Source organism: Urocitellus parryii, chromosome 6 (genome assembly GCF_045843805.1).
Source record: "Urocitellus parryii isolate mUroPar1 chromosome 6, mUroPar1.hap1, whole genome shotgun sequence".
Classification (NCBI taxonomy): Eukaryota; Metazoa; Chordata; class Mammalia; order Rodentia; family Sciuridae; genus Urocitellus; species Urocitellus parryii.
The window spans coordinates 46,951,602-46,975,910 of NC_135536.1; the positions used below are offsets into that span (position 1 = coordinate 46,951,602).

Here is a 24,309-nt window from a genome sequence, read left to right on the forward strand (position 1 = left end):
CAAAGCCAATCGAAACAAAGTAATATCTCTCGGAATCTTTTGTGAGAGATGAACCGAAGAAAAGCGGCACTGTGCCCCGGAAACGGAAGTGTTTCCTCTTCCAGAAAGGCTGGACTACGCCGAGTGATGACGTCTCCTCATTGGGCGGAAGGTTCGGTGGCAGTCGTCGGTCTTCCAGCTGGTGGGAGTTGGCGTCGCGGTGTTGGGCTCTTGGACCCTAGTTTATGCAGTTCGGGGAGTTGGGTTGTGGGATCTTATCTTTCTGTCTGCTCCCACCTTTCCTGGGTTGCCATTCGCGGCCTGGGGCTTCGAGGAGGACTCCCCGGCCCTTAGGGCCACGGCGTTAGCAGTGCTTTTTGCGGTAAGTGTGTGCTTTTACCCTTCTGCAGACTACAGAGGGACAGGTAGGGCTATCTCCAACCCTGGTGAGTGGTCGAGAGACTTCGGAGGGAGTGACCTTCTCTCGCCACTAGCTGTCGTGTCACGGAGGCTGATGTGTTCTGGCTTTTTATCTACTGTCCTCCAGTAGAAATTTAGTAAAACGTGCTTGGACCCTTTAAGTTGGCTTCAGATTTACCTGGGCCAATAAGATGAAGGTATTTGTAGGTTTGACTTTAGTGTTTGCTTTCTTGAGCAAGAATTTAGATGTGGTTACTTCCCCCAAAACCTTTGGATGTGTACCGGATTTTATTTTCCTTTGTATTTGTAGCGCTTAACACTTTGTCCTGCATGTAGTAGACATAAGATACTGTGCCATTTGACACTATTGACCATCCATTTTTTTGAAACTCCTCTATTAGTTTTCTTGATGCCATATTTACTTGATTCTTTCATATGCTTAGTTCGACGGAATATTTACTTGTTCTTAAATTTAGGGATACAGAAATGAATTACACAAACCCTGCTATTGAGAAGCTAATAGTACAGGAAAAGAGAGGCATTTAAGTGTACATTATATCAAGATGAATAAAGAGGGTTGGGGTTGTAGCTCAAGGTAGAGCACTTGCCTAGCACGTGTGAGACACTTGAGTTTGATGTGCCTTTGGGAGAGGGGAAAGGAATTAGTAAACGCTTCTATCCCTTTGGTTTTTTTTACTCTTAGTTAACTCTTAGAGTAAACATCTTATTGGCCCAGGTAAATCTGAAGCCAGCTTAAAGGGTCCCAGCACGCTTTACTAAATTTCTACTGGAGGACACTAGATAAAAAGCCAGAGCACAACTCTCTTTTTAGTTGCTATAAATGCTATAAGCCATGGTCTTCCACAGTCTTACCTTGAGAGTTCTCATCTTCATCTATGACTTCTGTGACATCATCATTATGCAATCATTTCCAAACCTTTCCTTTAGCTTCCATCTCATGAAAATTCTGTACTTTCTGCAGTCTCAATAGGTCAAAAACCTGTTGAGTCTGTCTTCCTTTTTTCCTTTTTTCACCATGATGTGTATTATAAAAAGTCTACAAAAGAAGTGATTCTCAGAGTTTTTGAGTTTTTTACCCTTGTTAATTAAGTTTTGTTATATGAATGTTCAGTTTAGAAAAGGATAAGCTGAACAGATGCAGTGGCACATACCTGCAATCCCAGCTACTTGGGAGGTTGAGGCAGAAGGATCACAAGTTCAAGACCAGCCTCAGCAACTTAGGGACACTCTGTTTCAAAAAAAAAAAAAAAAAAATCAAAGGGGCTGGGATGTAGCTCAGTGGTAAAGTGCCCTGATAGCACAAAAAAAGGGTAAGCTGGATGGGGTGGCATGTGCTGCACCTATATTCCCAACTACTTTTATAGGCTGAGGCAGGTGGTCTGAGTTGGAGAGGAGCCTGAGCAAGTAGTGATGCTGTCTCAAAATAACAAAACAAGGGTAATAAGGACTGTGGTTGTGGCTCAGTGGCAGAGTGCTTGTCTAGTACATGTGAGGCACTGGGTTCAATCTTCAGCACCACATAAAAATAAAAAAAAAACAAAGATTTTGTGTCCATGTATAACTAAAAAAAAATTCTAAAAAGGTAATAAAATGAATGCTTAATGAATGAATATCAAACTTAAGTGACTATCAAATTAAATAGTAGATCATTACAAATAACCCTTAAGGCTTTTGCTCCTTTTCTCTAATGAGTGTTCTTTTTAACTTTCAAACCAGCTTCTCCTTTTGCTTTCCATTTTTTGGTTAACGGCATCACTAGCCATCTTTTCTCCTTCACCTTCTACTGGCATTTGGTCATGAGTTTCTGTAGATTCAGCTTCATGGGTTAGTTCTTGATTCTAGCACCTTCTCGCAATTTGCCTTATTTTCCCCTGGCTTATACTCACAAGTTTTACTAGGTTTCTGGAGTATGGCTAGTGTTTGTAGTCTTCCAATTCTTGAGTTTTTCTTCCTCAGATATATTTGTTACATTGTTTCTAAAGATATGTTTTTATATTATTATTATTATTATTATTTTGAGACAGGGTCTTGTTATATTGCTCAGGTTAGCCTTGAATTCCTGGGCTTAATTTATCCTCTGCCTCATCCTCCTCAGTGGCTGGGACAAATACCACTAGGCTAAAGATATTTTTAAGTGATTGAAAAAAAATCCATTCCCATATTTCCTTTGAGGAGTGTTTCTTAATGCAGTGATTGGTAACACTGGCATTTCAGGGTAGACAGTAAATTAGTTTTTCAAAATATAAATGCCTTGTTTTGCTTTCCTAATCAAGAATTTAGGTAAGGCTGTTTCTCCAAAGATCTCTTTCTTAGTTACCATCCCATCCCTAAGGATTCTCGCTGAGCATTTACTTTTTAGCCTTTGTTTAAATGTAAATATACTTATAGACCATTGCTTGAGCATATGCCTCTTATACCTCCTCCTCTTTCAATTACCTTCTCTTTTATTACCCTTTTTTTTACTAATTGAACTTTTATATACTTTTTTCTGTCCTTCAATTATGAAGAGTTGTGTAGTGTTATTTTTAATATTAAAATAAGTTTTAAAATTTGAAAACCAATTATTTTAATTAAAGAGAATTTTTTGATATTTCCTGCCATGATTGAATATAACCTTTGGTGCAAAATTAGGGGAGGGGAATTTGTGGTAGTTGATAAGGGAGTTGTCAACTTCTGAAATTGCCAAGGAAGTCTTCTTTGTTTTAAACTGATGTTGATTTATTGATTTGAAGTTAGAACTTTTCTCATTCTGGGACAATTTCTGCAGCATACAGTAGGTGTTTAATGAATAAATGAATACCAGTGACAACCCGTAGCCTTTTGACAATACTGTTCAAAGTTTTCATATGGAGCACTTTGGAAAATAACTTTCCTCTTGACTTAAAAAATAATAATCTTGGGCTGGAGCTGTAGCTCAGTGGTAGAGCGCTTGCCTAGTATGTGTGAGGCACTGGGTTTGATACTTAGCACCATATAAAAATAAATAAATAAATTTAAAGGCCTACAGTCTATCTCCAATTACAAAAGGAAAAAAAAAAAAAAGGTCTTAGTGTGGTGGTGTGCATTGTGGTGGTATGCAAGTGTAGTTCCAGCTACTCAGGAGGCCAAGGCAGGAAGATTGCCTGAGCCTAGGAGATTAAAGCCAGTCTGGGCATCATACTGAGACCCCATCTTAAAAAAAATATATATCTTAATCCTTAGTAAAAAATTGGATATTATACAAATAGATAAGATGATAAAAAATTTTAAGTTACTTGTTGAATGACATCCGGGCACTTGTAATTGGCAGTAAATGTTAAGTATTCCAGAGATGACAAATGATATATATGTTTTATTAAAACAAAGTGCTTATATTGTACAGTTCACCTAAAGTATACATTTTGAAAATTTTAGTGTATTTACAGTTGTGCAAGCATTATATAACGAATTTTACATTTCGTCACCCCATGAAGAAACCCCACATGCATTAACAGTACTCTCCATTTTATTTCATTTCCTGAACTCTAAGCAACTATTTATCTACTCTTTGTTTCTATAGATTTGCCTATTCTGAACATTTTAAAAATATATTTTTAGTTGTAGATGGACATATTCCATTATTTATTTATTTATTTTAAAATATTTATTTATCTATTTATTTATTAGTTGTAGTTGGACACAATACCTTATTTTATTTATTTTTATGTGGTGCTGAGGATAGAACTCAGTGCCTCATACATACATGCTAGGTAAGCACTCTGCCATTGAGATACAACCCCAGCCCCTGATTATTTTGTATAAATGAAATATAGTTTTTCGTGACTGACTTCTTTCTGTTAGCACATTTTCAAGATTCATACATGTTGTATGTATGCAATACTGCATTTCTTTTTATTGCCTATTGATATTCCATTCTTTGGATCCTATTTTGAAACAAGGTCTTGCTAAGTCATTGAGGTTAGCCTGGAACTTGCAATCCTATTGTCTCAGCCTCCTGAGTAGTGAATAAAGGTGTGCACCACTGCGACCAACTGTTTCCACTTTTTGACTATTATGAATAATGCTGCTAAGACCATTCACGAAAACGTTTTTATTTGGATGTGTATTCCTTTCTCTTGGATATGGATATAGGAGTGCTGTGTTTAACATTTTGAGGAATTGCCAAGTGTTTCCTAAAAGACTGTACCACTTTGCCACGAGCAGTGTATGGAGGTTCTGATTTTTCTACATCCGTGCCTACATATGTTTTGTTTTTGTTGATTATAGCTGTCCTAGCTGGGCGGCTGTGGCGCACGCCTGTAATCCCAGCGGCTGGGGAGGCTGAGACAAGAGAATTGCGAATTCAAAGCCAGTCTCAGCATCATTGAGGTGCTTAGCAACTCAGTGAGACCCTGTTTCTAAATAAAATACAAAATAGGGCTGGAGATATAGCTCAGTGGTTGAGTGTCCCTGAGTTCAATCCTCAGTACCCCTGCCACAGGAAAAAAAAAAAAAAGATATAGCTATCCTAGTAAGTATAAAATGATATCTTATAATTTTGATTTATGATTCCTTGATAAGGGTAGTGTTCTGTTTTAGATATTTTTTTGAGTTTATTTTTTGTGGTCCTGTTTTTCACAAAATGAACTGTCATATATATATATATATATATACTTCCTGTATATATTTTGTAGTGTGCTTTTTTCATTAAAGCATATTTTAGCACTATCAAGCATATTTTAGAAAAATAACTTCTCTCATTTCTGCTTCCTTCTCTGCTTCTCCCCAAACCATAATTTTGTGAAAACTTACATAAATTATGTGCCTAGAAAATAAAATCTGTAGGGATATACAGCATATTATTATTTGTTGTTACCAGGGATGGGAGTGGATAGGATTAGGGGAATTAAATTTTCTATCTTATATTGCTGTTAATACTTGAATTTTTACAATGAACATGAATCCTCTTATATTTATAAAACATAAAGGTGAATTATTTCCTTGGAGGAATAAGTAGATTTAACTTTTATCAGGTAAAATTCTGATAGGTGCTGTGGGCATGTGTGAATGTACTACAGTGACTTCCACCTTCATGTTTACACTAATATGTAAAATCAATAAATAGATGGGGGGAGAGCCACTGGAGAGAAGAAGGGGAAGCAGGGGGAAGGAAGGAAGGGAGAGGTACTAAGGACTGAAATGGGCAAATTATATTCCATGATGTATGATTATGTCAAAACAAACCCAATATTAGCAACAATGCACTAATAAAAACATAAAAATTACCTACAGCTACATTTTTCACTAAATTTTCTTTTCTGTGGTTCTAGACTCTGAATACATATAATTTTTTAAAAAATACCTTTATTTTTATAGTGAGGTAAACAAATATTGGGTATAAGCTTTTGAATAGTTTAGAGAAATATACTGTGTAGAAGAATGTTTATGAAAATAATTTATATATTTAATTCCTGAGTCTTACTGATTTTAAAAGTTAGTTTTTCTCAAGGGATTAGAAGAACTTAAGGGTTTTATTGTGATAGGATTTGAAATTTCTAAACATTTGTGTCTGTATGGTCTCAGATCCGGCAAGGTTCTGGCAAGATATATTTATAATTGCTTATGTAGAGAAAGGTGGCTTTTTTGACACTGTGACTCTTATTGAGTGACAACTAGGTACTAAATGTAAAATTGGCGCTAAAATCTTTTACTAAATATAAAAGACTCCAGTGGTTCCTCCATAATGGGACAGGCACTTTAGTAGGCATTTCAAAAATTTCTAGCTTACACTTTGGATGATACAGGGAGAGCTACTTGATATCATTCAAGAAAGAATAGAAGTAAATAGTTAATATTCTAGGCACCCTCAGACAGTTTTATACATACTATCTCATTTAGTCCTCACAACAGCTGTGCAGGGTAAACTACCTTGATAATGGTATTATCTCCATTTGCAGGTGAGGAAAGTGAGGCTCAGAGAGATTAAGTAACTTGCCCAAAGTCACACAGCCATTATGTAACAGAGCTGGGATTTGAAACCAAGTCTGTCAGACTCCAAAGCCCATGCTCTTTCCAGTACTTCACATTGAGCAGGTAAGTAGGATACTTGGCCGTGAGATTGCCTTACTTAGGGAATCCCAGACTTGAGCCTGTTTCTGTCATTGACTCACTCCTAGTCAGCCTCCTATTAGAAGAATCTGTGACTTGGGCCAAGATCAGTACTTGTACGTTACCGATCATAGTGGTACTTTTCAGCTCTTTCTGGACATGGCAGTTACTCTTCCATGAAGAGGAACATAGCCAGGTGCAGTGGTGCTTGCCTATCCCAAACGACTCAAGAGGCCGAGGCAGGAGGATCACAGGTTTGAGGCCAGCATTAGCAACTTAAGTGAGGTCCTAAGTAACTTAGTGAGACCTTGTCTCAAAATAAAAAGGGGTGGGGATGCATCTCTATGGAAAAGCACCCTGGGTTCAATCCCCAGTACTCTGCCCAAAAAAGAAAAAAAAAATTCAAAATATGATTTTTTTTTTCTTTTATAACATAGCTGCAAAATTTGTCCCTTGAATTTGCCACCAGGGTATTTGACCCTATTGGTTAAAGCATTATTTATATTCTAGAACTTTAGGCTGTGTAACTAAAGGCTATAGAGAATCATATTGGATTTTTTGGTAGGGAGATGACTGTTCTGTTTCTTAAACTGCTTATTTCAAAATTGTTAAGAGGGTGGAATGAGATAATAGGTGTTAAATCCTAGGAAGTACTATATAGTAATTACTTGCTATTCTAAAATCCCCAATTTAAATCCACTTTTTGTGTGAAATTCTAGGTAACATCTATAAATTTTTTTTAGTTAGCCAAGAGAATTTTGAATGAGTTTTTGTGTTGTAAATTGCTCCAACTATTTAGTTTTAGATATTAACAACAACAAAAAAGTATTTTGCTTTTAGTGTGCATTTTAGAACAAGTAATAGTTAATTTTTAAGTATCTTATTGGAAATGCATGGAGGGAAATTTTGAAAAGTTATAATAAATAATGACAAATGACTATTAAATGTACAATGTCAGTTACTTAGATCATTGAATGTCTTTTGACTTGTTATCTGTATTAGTGTATTTTAATGGTTTTTAAGAGTTATTTGTAAGGCTGGGGTTGTGGCTCAATGGTAGAGTGCTCACCTAGCATGTGTGAGACACATTGGGTTTGATCCTCAGAACCATATAAAAAAGAATTTAAAATAGTTATTTGTAATGCTTTTCATAACTTTGGTCCCTGGTCTTGTTTTTTCCCAATTGCATTAAATATTTCATTCATTCATAAAGTTCATTGTCATTAAGGATTGAGGATAGGTAAAGCAGTGAGATCACAGGAGACAGCAAAAGAGTCAAAAATTCCAACCTTGTGCAGCTTACATTTCAGTAGGGGGACTATAGACCACACGTGATATAAATAAATCATATATAAGTTGATAATAGGAAAAATAAAGGGAGGAGGAGTTACAGTTTAAATAAATGATTAGATCAGAAAGAGCCTGCCAGCTAGTACTACAACACTGAGGTGAAAATAGCAGCCACAGCAAAGTGGTATGATTAAAGTGAAAGGTGTGTATGTACATATTTGAGGATGCCTTACAGTTCATTTTGAGGACTTTACCTTTGTATGCAATGGGAAATTATTGAAATTTTAAGCAGAATTAAAGTTTAGACACTAGAGTTTTCAGAAACAAATCTTTAGAAAAAGTTGTGGAGAAAACACTGGGTGAGAGATATTATTAGGTATTCTTATTCTTCTGTTGAAGTGTGCAGGTTTTTATAATGAGAAGTATTTTAAAATATTCTGCTAAATGTCACAAAGAAATTTTTCAGTTTGAAAGAGACATTTAATATGGATAGTTAGCCAGGTTCAGTGGCTCATGTCTTTAATCCCAGCTACTTGGGAGGCTGAGGCTGGAGATTTGCAAGTTCCAGGCCAGCTTCTGCAATTTAGCAAGACCCTGCTTCCAAAAAGGGTGGGGGAAGCAGTTGGGGATATAGCTTTGTGGTGAAGCACCCCCTAGGTTCAATCTCCAGTTTTAAAAAAAAAAAAGGAAAAAGAAAAAAGTAATAATATGGGCAGTTAGCTTTTTTAAATGGTGATCTTTTATGACATGATCTCTAAAAAAGTTAATTGTGGTGTCATCAATAGGATTATATTACTCCTGGTAACAGTGGTAAAGGAGATGAATTGAAACATCTGATCTTATTTCTTCCATTAAGAATATTTACTTAAGAATTGATAATTACATAGATTAATGAATATGGTATAAGAAATAAATGCTGGATTTTCCCATGAAGTAGAGTTCAGTTTAAATAACCACTTAATTGTAAAATGGGGTAAGCATATTTTTTTTCAATTTCATGAAGTGTTGATGGGAATTGTTTTTAATTTCTAAATTACTTAAGTTTTGAGTGGAAGTGTAATGTATAATTCAGAGCTCAGTCTGGGATATCTCTTTGCTATGTTAGGCTCTAGAGTGCATTTTCCCTTCCTGTCTCTTGACTTGCCTCACCTATCTACTCTCTGTGGTGAATGAGTCAGCTATTTTATTCCAATTTTAATCTGCTATGCCCTCTGTTGATGACATCAAGTGTGAATAATCTTAGTTCACTAAATTAGACTAGATTATCTTCCAAGGTTTACCAAAACAATTGTTTTGAACACTTAATGTTTTTATTAATATTGCTTATATTGGACAATTGACATCTTGTTTCACATCCTTGTTTTACAACCTTAATTTCCTATGTAGCCTTCTGTCCTGAACAGAATATTTTTACTGTCCCCCAAATAAAGCTCAATAATCTTTAAGTAGAATGCAAATATGTTCCAGACTCCCAGGTCTTCATTTCTGGTTATGCCATTCCATGCTTCTCAAATTCCCTTTTGTCCCCCTCTCTGTTTATCCAAATCTACCTGTATTTTAGTACCAAATTCCAATAAACCCTTAGACTAAAATGTTTTTTCTTCTTTTGGATTTTTATAGAGTTGATCATTCACAGTTCACCTTAGTCTCTGTTGCTAGTTTCAAGCCATTACTTCACTGTAATTTGCCAGGGTTCTCTAGAGAAACCGAACCAAGAGGTGCTGTGTGTGTGGGTGGGAGGCGGGGGTGAGGTGGAGTGGTGGTGATAATAGATGTTATAGAGAATTGGCTCAGGCAATTTTGGAAGCTGAGAAGTCCCAAGATCTGCAAGCTGAGTTTGCAAGCTGGAGACCTAGGAGGGCCAAATATGTATTTCTAGTCCAAACGCTAGCAGGATTGAGATCTAGAAGGGCCAATGTTTCATTTTGAACTCAGGAAAAAGCTGATATCCTAATTTGTAGTGAGGAGAAATTCTCTCTTAGTATTTATTTTGTTCTTCATTTATGTGCCTTGTCTTACCATCTAGCATCTTGAAGGCAGGAAGTACAATTCATATTTGCCCTTTTACCATCTGTAAGTTCTTACATTCTTAACATGTAGTAGATATATCTGTATACTTTATAAGATGATGATGTTTTACAACTGGAAAGGATGTTTGAGGTTATTTTAGAGTGGGGGAATAAGGAACAGCTTTAAAATGGGAAGAGGGATAATAATATATCTTTTTCCTTGGGATTGGAAGAATGAAATGAAATAATATAATTTACGTGGAATCCTTTAGTACATTGCCTATCACATAGTTAATGGCTCAACAGTTGCTTTACTTTGTGCTAGAAAAATTAAATGATAATTTAATTCTTTTGGCTTAGGAACAAGAATCAAAGTAGTTCAAAGTCTTATAATTTGGGAAATTGTGAAAAAGTGAAATCTGGAGATTTCACTTCTTTTTCTTGCTCTTTTAATTTAAAAATGTATATGTACATTTAGTTGTTCATATTCACAAGTATGTATTTAATTTGTGATCATGTCATTACTTCCTCAGATTGACATGTTAAATTTGCTGATTCATATCTAAGATTCTAATTAGATATTTAAACATAAGGCATCCTAACAAAGTGACATTTTGATTTTTTGAACATAAGTGTATTAAAGGTGTAGGTTGAAGCTATAGAAACTGAAATTACAGTAATTAAACATTTCAATATTTTAATTTGAACTTTAATATTTAAGAAATAATATTTTTCTTTAGAAGTTGTCAGTCATGGAGAAATAAAATTGCTTCTTTTTATTTCATATATTTTTATTTTTAGAGTTCCTCATAAGCACATCTTAAAGTCTTCAAGATGGTTCTAGCAGACCTTGGAAGAAAAATAACATCAGCATTACGCTCATTGAGCAATGCCACCATTATCAATGAAGAGGTATGTAAAACATTATGTGAAATATATATGATTGTGCATCTTCACTAGCATTGGAGAACTGGATTATTATAATCTGTGTTTATATTTATTTTGATGTAGATTCAATGCTTGTAGATAAAAATTTATAGCCAAACCTAGTGTAGTGATTTGAGTCCTAGTGTTTTGGGAGGTTGAATGAGGAGAATCACAAGTTTGAAACCAGCCTGTGCAACTTAGTGAGAACCCTGCCTCTAAATAAATAAATAAACTGGGCATGTAGCTCAGTGGTAAAATGCCCTTGGTTCAATCACCAATATTATAAAAAAACAGAAACAAACAAAAAATAACAAAAAAAAACCCCTATAGCTTGATAATAGTAAATAGTATTTTTCATCAAGAAATCAACTGTCCTACTGTTGTTTCATCTTTCTATACAGAACTTAAACAAAAATGACCTTAACTTACATATAAAAAAGAACATCTTTTGAAATTGACTTAAATCTGGAAATGTACTTTTGCTTTCCATCTTGATGTAAACCTAAAACTCTGCTTCTTTCTTCCTTCTTCTTTCTTCCCACCTGGGATTGAACTCAGGAGCACTCAACCATTGAGCGACATCCTCAGGCCTATTTTGAATTTTATTTAGTGACAGGGTCTCACTGAGTTGCTTAGCACCTTGCTGTTGCTGAGGCTGGCTTTGAACTCTTGATTCTCCTTCTTCAGCCTCCCAAGCAGATGGGATTACAGGTGTCCACCACCACTGGGCCTGGCTATTCTGCTTCTTTCTTCTTTGCTATGTATGTGCTTTTCTGATTTTTCTCAGTGACTTTTAATTAACTTTTTTCTTATAAAAGGCTAGCATTTTTTTCTTGGTTTCTTTATTTTCTCTGAAATCCTTATTCACTTTTTTAGAGATTTTATAACTCCTTATATAGCATGTCTGAAATACCTTTCTTCCTGGTTTTAATGTTTTAAGATACTATATTTCTTCTTTTTCTTTTTATCCTACTTATCTTTATGGCTTATTAATTGAAAAGAGATGATTATAGTCTACAAGTATACTTATTATTATGTAGTAATAATGGAAACAGTACTGAATTTCATGTTAGAAAACCTTGATTAGAGTCCCACTTCAGCCATTTTTAGTAGCTGTGCAATGTGAATTTGGGTACATCAACTTTCATATTCCTTAATATATAAAATGGGAAAATAGCATTTACTTTACAAAATAATTTTAAAGACTATATGAGCTAATAGATTAAAAGTACTTTCTAAGCCAGGTGCGATGGCGCACGGCCTATAATCCCAGTGGCTTGGGAGGCTGGCTAAGGCAAAGGAGTGTGAGTTCAAAGCTATCCTTAGCAATTTAGCAACTCAGCAAGAACCTGTCTCTACATAAAATTTTAAAAGCTCTGGTGATATGGTTTAGTGGTTAAGTGCCCCTGGGTTCAATCCTGAATACCAGAAAAACCAAAAAAACTTTCTAACCAGGTTCAGGGGTGCAAGCCTGTAATTCCAGTGACTCAGGAGGCTGAGGCAAGAGGATTGCCAAGTTTGAGGCCAGCCTCAACAACTTAGTAAGACCCTTTTTCAAAATTAAGAAAAAATAAAAAGACGTGGAGATATAGGTCAATGGTAAAGTGCCCCTGGGTTTGATCCCTAATACTTAAGAAAGTGTCTTTATATTTTTATTTTTTTTATCAACACTTTAGCAAACTAATGGAAGTAAATAATTTTGAGACTATCTTAGAGATCACATAGTCCAGCCTCTCATTTAATAGAAACAGAAAGTTGGTTTTGAAACAGAAAGTAGGTTTCACATGTTTGTTTATTGGACAAACTAGAGTAGAATCCTGCTTGCCTGCCCCTCCAATTCCTCATATAGGATTTTCTAATAATTTGTATTAAATAAATCATAACTTAAACCATTATTTAGTCTTATAATCCAGAATAAATAAAACAAAAGCTTTCCAAACAGTTTTCCCTGTTGAAAATATTGTAGCCTTTATTCTCTTTTTATTAATAGTAAGAAAAAGGAAACCTGAGAATTGCTTGTTAGAAATAGAACAGCATCTATTTCTTGAATTAGCACCTTTTCTGTTCCTGTATTATTTTGCTAGCAGGTTTATAGGGAAAAATCCCCCTAATGAAAAATCAAGTCCAGTTTTATCAGACCCCTTTAATGAAGAAAAGAAAAACTTGATAACCCTCTATAGGGCAAATTAAGTGAAGGGAAGGAGAGAATTCATTCAGGAAGTATTTAAGGCCCTCATTTTTTCAGACAGGTTTGCTGGTACCAAGGATAAAATAGTGTGTAAATAAGATTAAAATTTCTTTGCTTGTGGAGCTTATATTCTGTTTTATAAGAGAGAGAGAGAGAGAGAGAGAGAGAGAGAGAGTGTGTGTGTGTGTGTATGGCTGAACTTCATTTTAAGATGTTATAGTTTATGATCTCTTAAACACAGTGCCTCATAATTCTGTAGATGTATGGTGATAGTGAATTGGAGGATAATTTCCTTTGCAATTTTATTCCTCTTATCTGAATGGAAATAGTTAGACTGGGTAATTTTCTTCTATCACATTTTCCTCTATGGTAGTCCATTTAAGAAAAGCAAATTTTGTGAATATATGCCACTATTTATCATTATCAGAGCTCTTCAGTGACACACACACACACAAAAACACATAAATGGCAACATCTGTTGTATAGAAACTTCCTTTAGCTTGAATATTGTTTATATTGTTCATGACTTCAATATAGGATAAAATCATGGTGATTAAATATTTGGTATGTAGAACTAAATGGGGTTATCTTATTTTGACAAAAGGATTGGACATTCAATAGTATTTTCTCTCCAAAACTAACTGAAAAACTTTCTCTTGCTGGTGGCACATGTTTGTAATGAAGATCATAAATTGAAGTACAGCCTAAACAACTTAATAAGACTCTGTCTCAAAATTAAAAAATTAAAAGGCCTAGGATGTAGTTCAATGGTAAAATGCCCTGGGTTTAAACCCCAGTATTTCCCCCACCACAAAAAAAAAATCTTTCCTCTAATAGTGTGGTGTTATTTGGCTATAGTGACATAGGATAACTGATTAACTATTGTTTTTATGTAATTGAAATCGTACACTGAGTGCTTTAACATTTTATTTATTTATTTTCAGGTATTAAATGCTATGCTAAAAGAAGTATGTACAGCATTATTAGAAGCGGATGTTAATATTAAACTAGTGAAGCAACTAAGAGAAAATGTTAAGTAAGTTGAATTGGTTAGGTATAAAACAGATAAAACTAAGTATAGTTTACTGGGATGGGGAGCAATTGGAAAGGTTGGTTTTTTAGCTTTATTATGAAACATGTCTGCTAAATGGCACTGGAATAGTATAGAGCTTATTTGTTAGAAAACTGCATGGATGTATGTTTTCATAATGATGGTTCAAAGAACAAAGCATAGACTGGGATATAGCTCTGTTGGTAGAGTGCTTGCTTTGCATGCATAAGGCCCTGGGTTCAATCCCCAGCACAACAAAAACAAAATAAAAAAAAGAAAAAGCCATGTGTAACTTTCATTTTAATTATAGTCTTCTTAATTTTGTTATTCCTTTACTTGGATGTATTCATATTTATTTGGATATATAAGATATTTTAATATAAAAGCCTTTGAACAATTCAGATTCTTTATAGAAAAGTAGTGCGATTTTATATTCTTCAGGGTTAAGATGACATTAACCAAGCTTATTCATTATTGATGAATATTATTCTCTTTGGTTCTCCTTTATGGTATCTCTGTTCCTATTTGATTGAAGGAGTAATGTGTGTGGTTTGGTTATTTTGTTCATTGGAGGAGGCATGGACTGGGCAGGACCCATGGAACAATTTAGGCACCTACATTAACTGCTTGAATTCTAGCCCTTATCATGCTTAGCACATCTCTTTTTTCTGCTTTGTCCAGCCTGGGAGTAAACTTAGAATTCCTAGTATTTAAGCATTCAGCATTAGAGGAAGTTGTTAGTCATGTTTTCTCTTATAAGGATGTATAAAATCATAAGCTGCAAGATAAATAAGTGGTATTTTGTAGTCCTTTGAGAGCAAATTAATATTTATACTTTTAACTGAAAGCCTTGCATCTAATACTTTATGATATAGTTCTTGATGGTGTAGTCTATAGTAATTAAATGCATTTTAGTTAGAAAATTATTAAAATGAATGATTGAATATTCTTAAATTCTGTGAGATAGATGATTTTTTTAGAATTCCTTATCTGACTTTTCTCTTTGCTGTCCCAAACACCATCATCATGAAGGTCTGCTATTGATCTTGAAGAAATGGCATCTGGTCTTAACAAAAGGAAAATGATTCAACATGCTGTCTTTAAAGAACTCGTGAAGGTAAAATTCTGTCAAGACTACTCAGTGGGTAAAAGCATGCTAGCACTATAAATGAATACTATTTCAGAATTCTTTCTATTAAAATTTTATGGAATCATCTATGTTAAAATATTAACTGGCTGGGTGTGGTGGGGCATACCTCTAATCTCAGTGGCTCAGGAGGCTGAGGCAGGAGGATTTTGAGTTCAAAGCCAACCTCAGCAAGTTAGCAAGGCTCTAAGCAAGACCCTGTCTCTAAATAAAATATAAAACAAGCTGGGGATGTGGTTCAGGGGTTAGGTGCCCGTGGTTCAATCCCTGGTACCACACACACACACACACACACACACACACACACACACACAAAAAAATTAACTGAAAAATTACTAACTTTTCTAAGGTGGTCTATTTTTATTTTAGACTTTACTAAGTACAGAATTTTGAGTATATATTTTAAAAAGCTAGTATTGTGGTCTTAGCTGCTTGGGTAGCTGAGGCAGAATTGCAAGTTTGAGGTCAGCCTTGGCAACTTAGTGAAACTCTGTTGAAAAATGAAAAATTGCTAGAGATGTAGCACAGTGGTAGGGTGCCCCTGGATGTAATCCCCAATACTGGGGTTTGGTTCAGGAGGGAAGCCAAAGTTGAGTTGCAAAGAGTAACACTTCACTTCAGACTAATTGATAGAAGAGCCTAAGTCTCTTTTAATATCAAGTATTGTCTAGGATGGTCCTACTCTTGTGTACGAAAGTCATACCAGAAAGTATACTTTTTTATACTGTTCTTTATGAAAATAATTCCCTTTGAAAAGATAAGTTTCTCAGCTCTTAGTTAGATTATGAGCAATTTTGAATTAGTGAAAAAAATTTTTTTCAAGTAGTAAATATAACTATAGTTATATAGTAAATATAACTATAGCTTGCTTTAGAGCTGTTATTGCTGCTGCTGTTACACAAATTATGGTGAGAATTTTAGAGCTTTGAAAAAATGTGTGTCGGGCTGGGGATATGGCTCAAGCGGTAGCCTGCTCGCCTGGCATGCGTGCGGCCCGGATTCGATCCTCAACACCACATACAAACAAAGATGTTGTGTCTGCCGAAAACTAAAAAATAAATATTAAAAATTTCTCTCTCTCAAAAAAAAAATAGAGTTCATTTCTAAAAAAAAAAAAAATGTATGTCGATTAATGGGTAAAAAAGGAACTGTAAAATAGTTTTTTTTTTTTTCCTTAGAGCAGTAGATGTCTGCTAGTGGTTTACTGTTTTATTCTTCAATATATATGAGTATTTTCATTTACTCTTTTGGTACCAATGCTGATAGGTATTTTGGAAAAGTCCTGTTATCTCAGATGGCTGTGTCATTCAGTTTGATCCACCTGCTTAATTAATTAAAAGAGAGAAAGAAAGTCAGGATTAAAAGAGTTAAAGAATTTGTTTACTTCATATTAATTTACAGTTGAAGCAAAATTTACAATCTCTTTGCGTTAAGGAAGTAACACCAAACTGTACTATTAGTCATTGTACTCTTTATTACCAAATACTTGGAGTAAAAAAAAGAAAGTGCTTTTTCATTTAAGAATATCCTTGCTGAAATAGTAGAAATTATTAATTGTATTAAATATTGATCCTTGACTGTAAATGTATTTTTAAAAATATTTTTAGTTGTAGATGGACACAATGTCTTTATTTTTTAATGTGTTGTTGAGATGAACTCAGTGCCTCACACATGCTAGGCAAGCACTCTACCAGCCCTGTAGATATATTTTTTAAGATTTTGTGTGATGAAATGGAAAGTATGCATAAAGTCCTGCTGTCGCATAACTGAAATTTCATTATTCTCTTTATGAAAGCATGTTTTTACATAAATGAATAGTAGACATATATAGTTATTCACACATAGGTATTTGGCATACATTTTTTCCAAAGTGTAGTAACTCAAAATATGGCTAGTGATGAAATTTGAGCTTTCATACATAAACTAGGAACTTGTATCTTTACCCTGAGTTTGATAGTACTTACTCTTCTGAGAAAACCAGTATTGACATTAATGAAGTTTTTGACATTATACAGTGAAATGTGTCAATAATGAAAGATTTATGTAGCTCAGGGAACCAGTATTTCAATGAACAATGCTACAAATCATGTACTAGTATAAGACCTAAGCAAAGTGCAAGATAAAATAATAGATTTTAATGTAACAGTATGAAAGTTTACATGATTTCAGATTCCAGATTGCATCTAACCCTTACAAACTGCTGTGATTATAAAGGAGTTCTCAGACGGAAAAGTTGAAGGCTTTTGTTCTAAAAGGTGGGAGGAAGAGAAGTGTAGATTTATAATTATTCAGTAAAAATATATGTTCCAAATAAGGAGTCCATAGAGAGCTGAATGATTCTCTATACCTTTTGGCAGAGGTATAGAGAATCATTCAGCATCACCATACTGAAAGGATCTAGGTGGAACTGGAAAGGATTTATGTTTTTTTTTTTTAGTTGTAGATTGACACAATATTTTTATTTTGTTTATTTTTATGTGGTGCTGAGGATTGAACCCAGTGCCTCACATATGCTAGGTGAGCACTCTACCAGTGAGCCACAACCCCAGCCTAGATTTATGTTTTAAGATAGATTCTGCCCTTTTTAGAAATTTGTGCAAGGCCAGGTTGATGCCTGGGAAAGGAATAACATATGTTTTTTTTTTTTCTCTCTTTTTGAAATAAAGGTATAATAAGGATTATATAGCCTTGTATTGTGCTGTTTTTAAGTCCTTTGAGTTATAGAGCAAGGAGAGAGATAGCTGGGTCGAATGGTGGTTCCATTCCAAGTTTTCCAAGGAATCTCCATGCTGCTTTCCATATTGGCTGCACCAATTTGCAGTCCCACCAGCAATGTATGAGTGTGCCTTTTACCCCACATCTTCGCCAACAATTATTATATGCATAATAACTGCCATTCTGACTGGAGATGAAATCTTAAGAGTGTTTTAATTTGCATTTTTCTAATTGCTAGTGATGGTAAACAGTTTTTCATGTATTTGTTGACTGATTGTACATCATATTCTGAGAAGTGTCTCTTCAGGTTCTTGGCCCATTTATTGATTGGGTTATTTTATTTTTATTTTTTGTGTTTAGAAGGATTATATAACTTTGATGATATTGTTTAAGATGGGCTTGGCTGACTTTCTCCTAAAGATTTAGGCATTGTGGACCTCATGGTCTCTATTGTAACTATTGAGTTCTGCTTTTGAAACACAAAAGTAGTAAATAAAGGACATAGCTTTGTCCCATTAGAACTTTATTTATTCGTTTGCCAACCTCTGGTCTAGGACATGAACTAGTACTGTGGATTTATCATTATATAGAGATAAGTATTTTAAGCTTCAAACGACTGACTCCTAATTGGATTATTTTGAATGAACTTAAATGCATCACGCTTGTTAGCTTAAGGACTTTTCTTTCATATATGACCTTTCCTTTTCCAATGATTCATTATAACATTGGTGATTATTTTTTATTAGCCTTCTGTATGTAATAACTTGGTAAAAGATCTTTGGCGTTGGAGAACTTATTTGACAGAAAGTCTTTGACATGTTATTTGTAATTTTGCTTCATATAAATATTTGTCAAGGTGTACACAGGAACTCTCTAATATGTCAGCTTCTCCTTATTGAGAATGTGTCATGTGATTAGTCTAAACTGAGATCAGCTTTATATATAAAATACACACTAGATTTGAAAACAGTATGGGAAAAGAAATTTAAATTATCCCCTTAAATAGATTATATTTTGAAATGATGAAATTTTGATTATATTTAGGTTAAAAAAATATAAAAATTAGTTTTACTTTTTAATGTCACCCCTACAAGAAATTTAAAAATTCACACGTGACCTGCACACATATTTTTGTATTATATTTCTGCAGTGGTGATTTACTCCTTTGAGTCAAACGTGATCTCATATTTTACTTCATATTTGAGCTTATTCTAAAAAACATTTTGAGATTCTTACCTCTGTATTGGTTTGGTAGTAAAAGCTTGATTATGACTTCATAATACATGTTATATTCTTTAAAGAAATTTTTTTTGTAGTTACAGATGGACAGAATGCCTTTATTTTATTTATTTTTATATGGTGTTAAGGATGGAACCCAGTGCTTTACACATGCTAGACAAGCACTCTGCCACTGAGCTACAGCCCCAGCCCTCCAATGCATGTTATATTCTTAAATTTCACCCTTTATGTGTAAAGGGGAGTAGTAAAGTGATATTAGAAGTATTATGGTGACTTTTATATGAAAATATCCTTACATTATTTACAAGTTCTAGGGAGAAGAATTTTGAATGTAAGCATATGTTAACTTGATTTTATTTTTATTTTATATTTGGTATGTAGCTTGTAGACCCTGGAGTTAAAGCATGGACGCCCACAAAAGGAAAACAGAATGTGATTATGTTTGTTGGATTGCAAGGGAGTGGTAAAACAACAACATGTTCAAAGGTAAATTACACTTTCTTTAAAAAAAAAGGTCCTATAGAAGATATATTTGTATAAATCAAATTTTATGTGAAAGCCCAGCTATATAATGCTGCTTTACAATTTTGTGTTAGTTGCTATATCCATTATGTTTTTTCGATGATTTTTTGTAACATAAGTAGAAAGAATTCCATTGTTTATCAGAGCATTAGATTTATATATTTAACTATGCCAGCATTAATTTTTGATGGGAAAAAAAGAAGCATTCTGTCTTTTAAGGGCTTGAGTATATGATTTTTGAAGTGGAGAACAAGGGTAGTGTATACCTTATCTCCTATGACTTAAGACTCCCTTTTCAGTGTCCCACCCTATATAATATAGATCTTTACTTTGTATATCCTTATACTAACTTTTAATTCATTATACTATCCCTTACTTTATAGAATTAGGTGCCTAAGTGTTGTTATCAGATTTTTTTTTTTGGTCACAGGCTGCAACCATGCTATATTTAGGGAGGAAAAAGGAGGATTTTTTTAGAGGATTATAATATTATTGGATTTTTTAAAAAAGTAAATTAACATTAATAGTAAATATTTTTTTCCCGTTGCAAATGGTAAGTAGTTAACATTTTTAAAAGTATTTTTTTAGTTGTAGATGGACACAATACCTTTATTTTATTTATTTATTTTTATGGGGTGCTGAGGATTGATCCCAGATCACTCGCGCTTGGCAAGCACTCTACCACTGAGCTAAAGCCCCAGCCCAGTAGTTAACATTTTTAATGAAGACCGATTGCTGCTTTTTCATTTTATATGCTTTGAATGCAACTATATGACAATTAGAATTTAAATTGTTCTTAGCAAATTTGTAGTACTCAAAAATCTTTAATAATATTATATTCAGGAGAATTATAAGCAGTTTAACTTTAATCATTAGATGAATGAATATAAATAGAAGAAATTCTGTGTATAGTAATTTGTTATGTCTTATGAAATTATATTTTTTAAATCTTCTTTTCCCAGTTAGCATATTATTACCAGAGGAAAGGTTGGAAGACCTGTTTGATATGTGCAGACACATTTAGAGCAGGTACTGGGTTAAAATTTAAAAACTGTTTTGTGTAATCTTTATTTTCAAGTTTGAGGATTAATTTACTCTTTTATTTTTTAGGGGCTTTTGACCAACTAAAACAGAATGCTACCAAAGCAAGAATTCCATTCTATGGAAGGTAGGTTACTATTTTCTTTTTTTTTATACTCATACCTCATCTGTCTAACTTTTTCATTTAAAAATATTTAGGACTGGGCTGGGGATGTGGCTCAAGCTGTAGCGCACTCGCCTCGCATGCGTGCGGCCCGGGTTGGATCCTCAGCACCACATACAAACAAAGATGTTGTGTCCGCCGAAAACTAAAAATAAATATTAAAATTCATTCTCTCGGGCTGGGGATGTGGCTCAAGTGGTAGCGCGCTCGCCTGGCATGCGTGCGGCCCGGGTTCGATCCTCAGCACCACATACATACAAAGATGTGGTGTCTGCCGAAAACTAAAAAATAAATATTAAAAAAAAAAACTCTGAAAAAAAAAAATTAGGACTGGAATCAAAGCTCAGTAGTAGAGCACTTGCTTATGGTGTATAAGGCCCAAGGTTCAATCCCCAGCACCACAATTAAAACAAAATAAAAAATATTTAGCATATCATTTTCAAACATTTGTGTTTGGTTATCCTGAAATGATTTCTCACTAAGAAACCATTAAAATGGTTATAATCTCAGATTATCTCAGGTAGAGATTCTGATCGTTGCTATTTCTCACTTTATATAGTGTTCAGTTAGGTAGTTAGTACATGTTAGGATGATTAAAAAATGGAGTCTAGATTGAATTTAGGACTTATTTAGGAGACTTCTTAATTTTTTTCATTGAATAATTTCAAACAGACTAAAGAGGAATGTTAGAAGTGAGTGTGGAGGTACACATCTGTAATCCTAGGTACTTTTGGGGAGGCTGAGGCAGGAGGATCACAAATTCAAGGCCAGCCTCAGAAATTTAGGGAGAACCCTTTGTCTCATAATTAAAAATAAAAAAAGTCATTAGCTTAGTGGTAGAATGCCTTTGGGCTCAGCTCCCAATACCTCAAAAAAGTAAAAAGAATAAAGGTCAGCCTTTTTTTTAAAACACAAAAACCCATTTCATCTGAATACAGTGATGTATACCTATAATCCCAGCTACTCTAGAGGCTGAGGTAGGATTGCAAGTAGTAGGATAGCCTGGGAAATTCATGAGACCCTGACTCAAAATAAGCTAAAAAAATAGAGCATTTAAAAAAAAAAAAAAACAAAAAACAAAAAAAAGGTAGACCATGCCCAAGGAACTGGGTTCAATTTCCATTACCACACACACATACGAAACACACACACACACACACCCTTCAGTCACACATATCTTCTTAGTAAGTGTATTCCTCCCTAAATTTGTTATTTATTTATTTATTTATTGCAGTACTGGAGATTGAACCCAGAGGGTATCTACCACAGAGCTACATCCTTATTGCTTGTTATTTATTTATATTTTTTGAGACAGGGTCTCACTAAGTTGCTGAGGTTGGCCTTGAATTTATATCCTCTTGTTTCAGCCTCCTGAGTCAGATTACAGTGTGTACTGTCACACACTATAGCTCTGATTTTATTGTTCTTAATTTAGACGAAATCAGTTTTTTAAAACCTTACATATATTTTCTTTTGACAGTACTAGTCTGTATAATAGTTGCCATGAATCAGAAGAATCCGTGTTAAAATGTGATCTCAGTAATTGATTTTCAAGTTGAAAAATACTTTTCCTCCCAGGATTATGAAAATATGGCGAAAAGGGATGAGATTAAATTCCTGTGGAGGATATTTTCCTTTTAACAAGCCAAAAGCCTAAATGATGGGCTGGGGATATAGCTTAGTTGGTAGAGTGCTTGCCTCGCATAAGGCCCTGGGTTTGATCCTCTGCACGGGGGAAAAAAAAAAAGCCTACGTGATTATATCATTTGACACAAATTTGACTTGTAAGAGCCTGTCTTAACGTAGTTTCACAGAAACATTTATGTACTATTCTTCTTGGCTATGTTTTTAATAACAAGAAGTTGGAAGCCAGGTGTTATGGTTTCATACCTGTAGTCTTAGCAACTCAGGAGGCTGAGGCAGAAAGATTGCAAGTTTGAGGCCAGCCTCAGGAACTTAGTGAGAAGCCCTAAGCAAGTTTGTAGGATCTTGACTCAAAAGCAAAACCAAAAAACAGAAAGGGGAGTCTTGGGATGTAACTCAGTGGTAAAGCACCTCTGAGTTTAATCAGTATCCAAAAAAAAAAAAAAAAAAAGAGGAGTTGGAAAAATCTTCAGTTGTCCAACAGTAGGGCATTTATTTATTTAATAAATGAAAGCATAGCTATCTCATGGTGTATTTTGGATAACCTAAAAATTATGTTTTACAAGAAAGTTTAATGGTTTTATGAAATGGCTACAGAAGGGTGTTAAATAGAAAAGCAAGTATGAAATACTTTGTAATATGAGTTCAATTATTAAAGAAGATATTAGCCAGCCCGGTGGTATCCCACCGACTCAGGAGGGTGAGGCAGGAGGATTGTGAGTTCACAGCCAGCCTCAGCAAAAGCGAGGCACTAAGTAACTCAGTAAGACCCTGTCTCTAAACAAAATACAACATAGGGCTGGAGCTGTGGCTCAGTGGTCAAGTTCCCCTGAGTTCAATCCCCAGTACCAAAAAAAAAAAAGAAGATGACATAAAAATTTTTAAGGAAACAAGTCATTGAGAAAAGGCATGCAATCATACAGGCTTTGTAGTTGACAAGTTGGATGAGTGCTTCATGCTGCTCTAAGAAGATTTCTGTGTTTAATACTTAATAGAAGTTTAATTTGCTAAATTGAAATTGTGATCACTTTGACTTTTTCAGAATATATTAAAGATTGACTATCAATTTCCAAATCAGTAGTATTTGCAAGTTTTACTCTTGTGATTGTTAAATCATTTGTTGATATTAAATAGCTATACAGAAATGGATCCTGTTATCATTGCTTCTGAAGGAGTGGAGAAGTTCAAAAATGAAAATTTTGAAATTATTATTGTTGATACAAGTGGCCGCCACAAACAAGAAGATTCATTGTTTGAAGAAATGCTTCAAGTTGCTAATGCTATAGTAAGTAATTTTCCATGGAACACCATTTAAAGGACTTTTTGGTTAATTTTAAAACCTAATTGAATTTATGGTCAATACAAATTACACCTTGACTATAATCAAATTCCAAGTAATTTCTTTCTGTTTTTGGGCACCTTAATCTGTGTGATAATGACTTTATCTCATCATTTTTCTTCTCTAGTATAGAAAAATAAAGAAAACTTAAAGAATTAACCTTTAATATATATTGCATTTCCTTTCTATAAGTTATCTAAATTCAATTAGAAATGATATTTTAGGTGAAGTTTGAAATTTTTTAGAAATGAAAATACATGTTAAGGGCTGGGGATGTGGCTCAGGCGGTAGCGCTCTCGCCTGGCATGCGTGCGGTCCAGGTTTGATCCTCAGCACCACATACAAACAAAGATGTTGTGTGCGCCGAAAACTAAAAATAAATATTGAAATTCTCTCTCTCTCTCTCTCTCTCTCTCTCTCTCTCAAAAAAAAAAATGAAAATACATGTTAAAATGATTAATCACCATTTAATGTCTTTAAATTGTGATAGAAATAATGGAAATAACTCAAGGAGAAGCAGCATTTTATAGAACCTTGTAGCATATAGT

General features: G+C 34.3%; 1 protein-coding gene across 3 annotated transcripts in view; it reads left to right on the forward strand.

The window, feature by feature from the left end:
* The first annotated feature begins 61 nt into the window (after nucleotides 1-61).
* Srp54 (signal recognition particle 54) overlaps nucleotides 62-24,309 on the forward strand; it is a 36,866-nt gene continuing 12,618 nt past the window's right edge. The window contains exons 1-8 of one of the 3 annotated variants that reach the window (XM_026413737.2): nucleotides 62-151; nucleotides 10,587-10,697; nucleotides 13,845-13,936; nucleotides 14,984-15,068; nucleotides 19,434-19,538; nucleotides 20,537-20,603; nucleotides 20,685-20,742; nucleotides 23,557-23,707. In XM_026413737.2, the coding sequence (XP_026269522.1) occupies nucleotides 10,620-10,697; nucleotides 13,845-13,936; nucleotides 14,984-15,068; nucleotides 19,434-19,538; nucleotides 20,537-20,603; nucleotides 20,685-20,742; nucleotides 23,557-23,707 (636 nt within the window). In that variant the 5' untranslated portion in view covers nucleotides 62-151; nucleotides 10,587-10,619. Of the gene's footprint in view, nucleotides 362-6,382; nucleotides 6,472-10,586; nucleotides 10,698-13,844; nucleotides 13,937-14,983; nucleotides 15,069-19,433; nucleotides 19,539-20,536; nucleotides 20,604-20,684; nucleotides 20,743-23,556; nucleotides 23,708-24,309 lie in introns of those variants that run through there. The other 2 variants (XM_026413728.2, XM_026413745.2) reach the window with 2 other exon arrangements.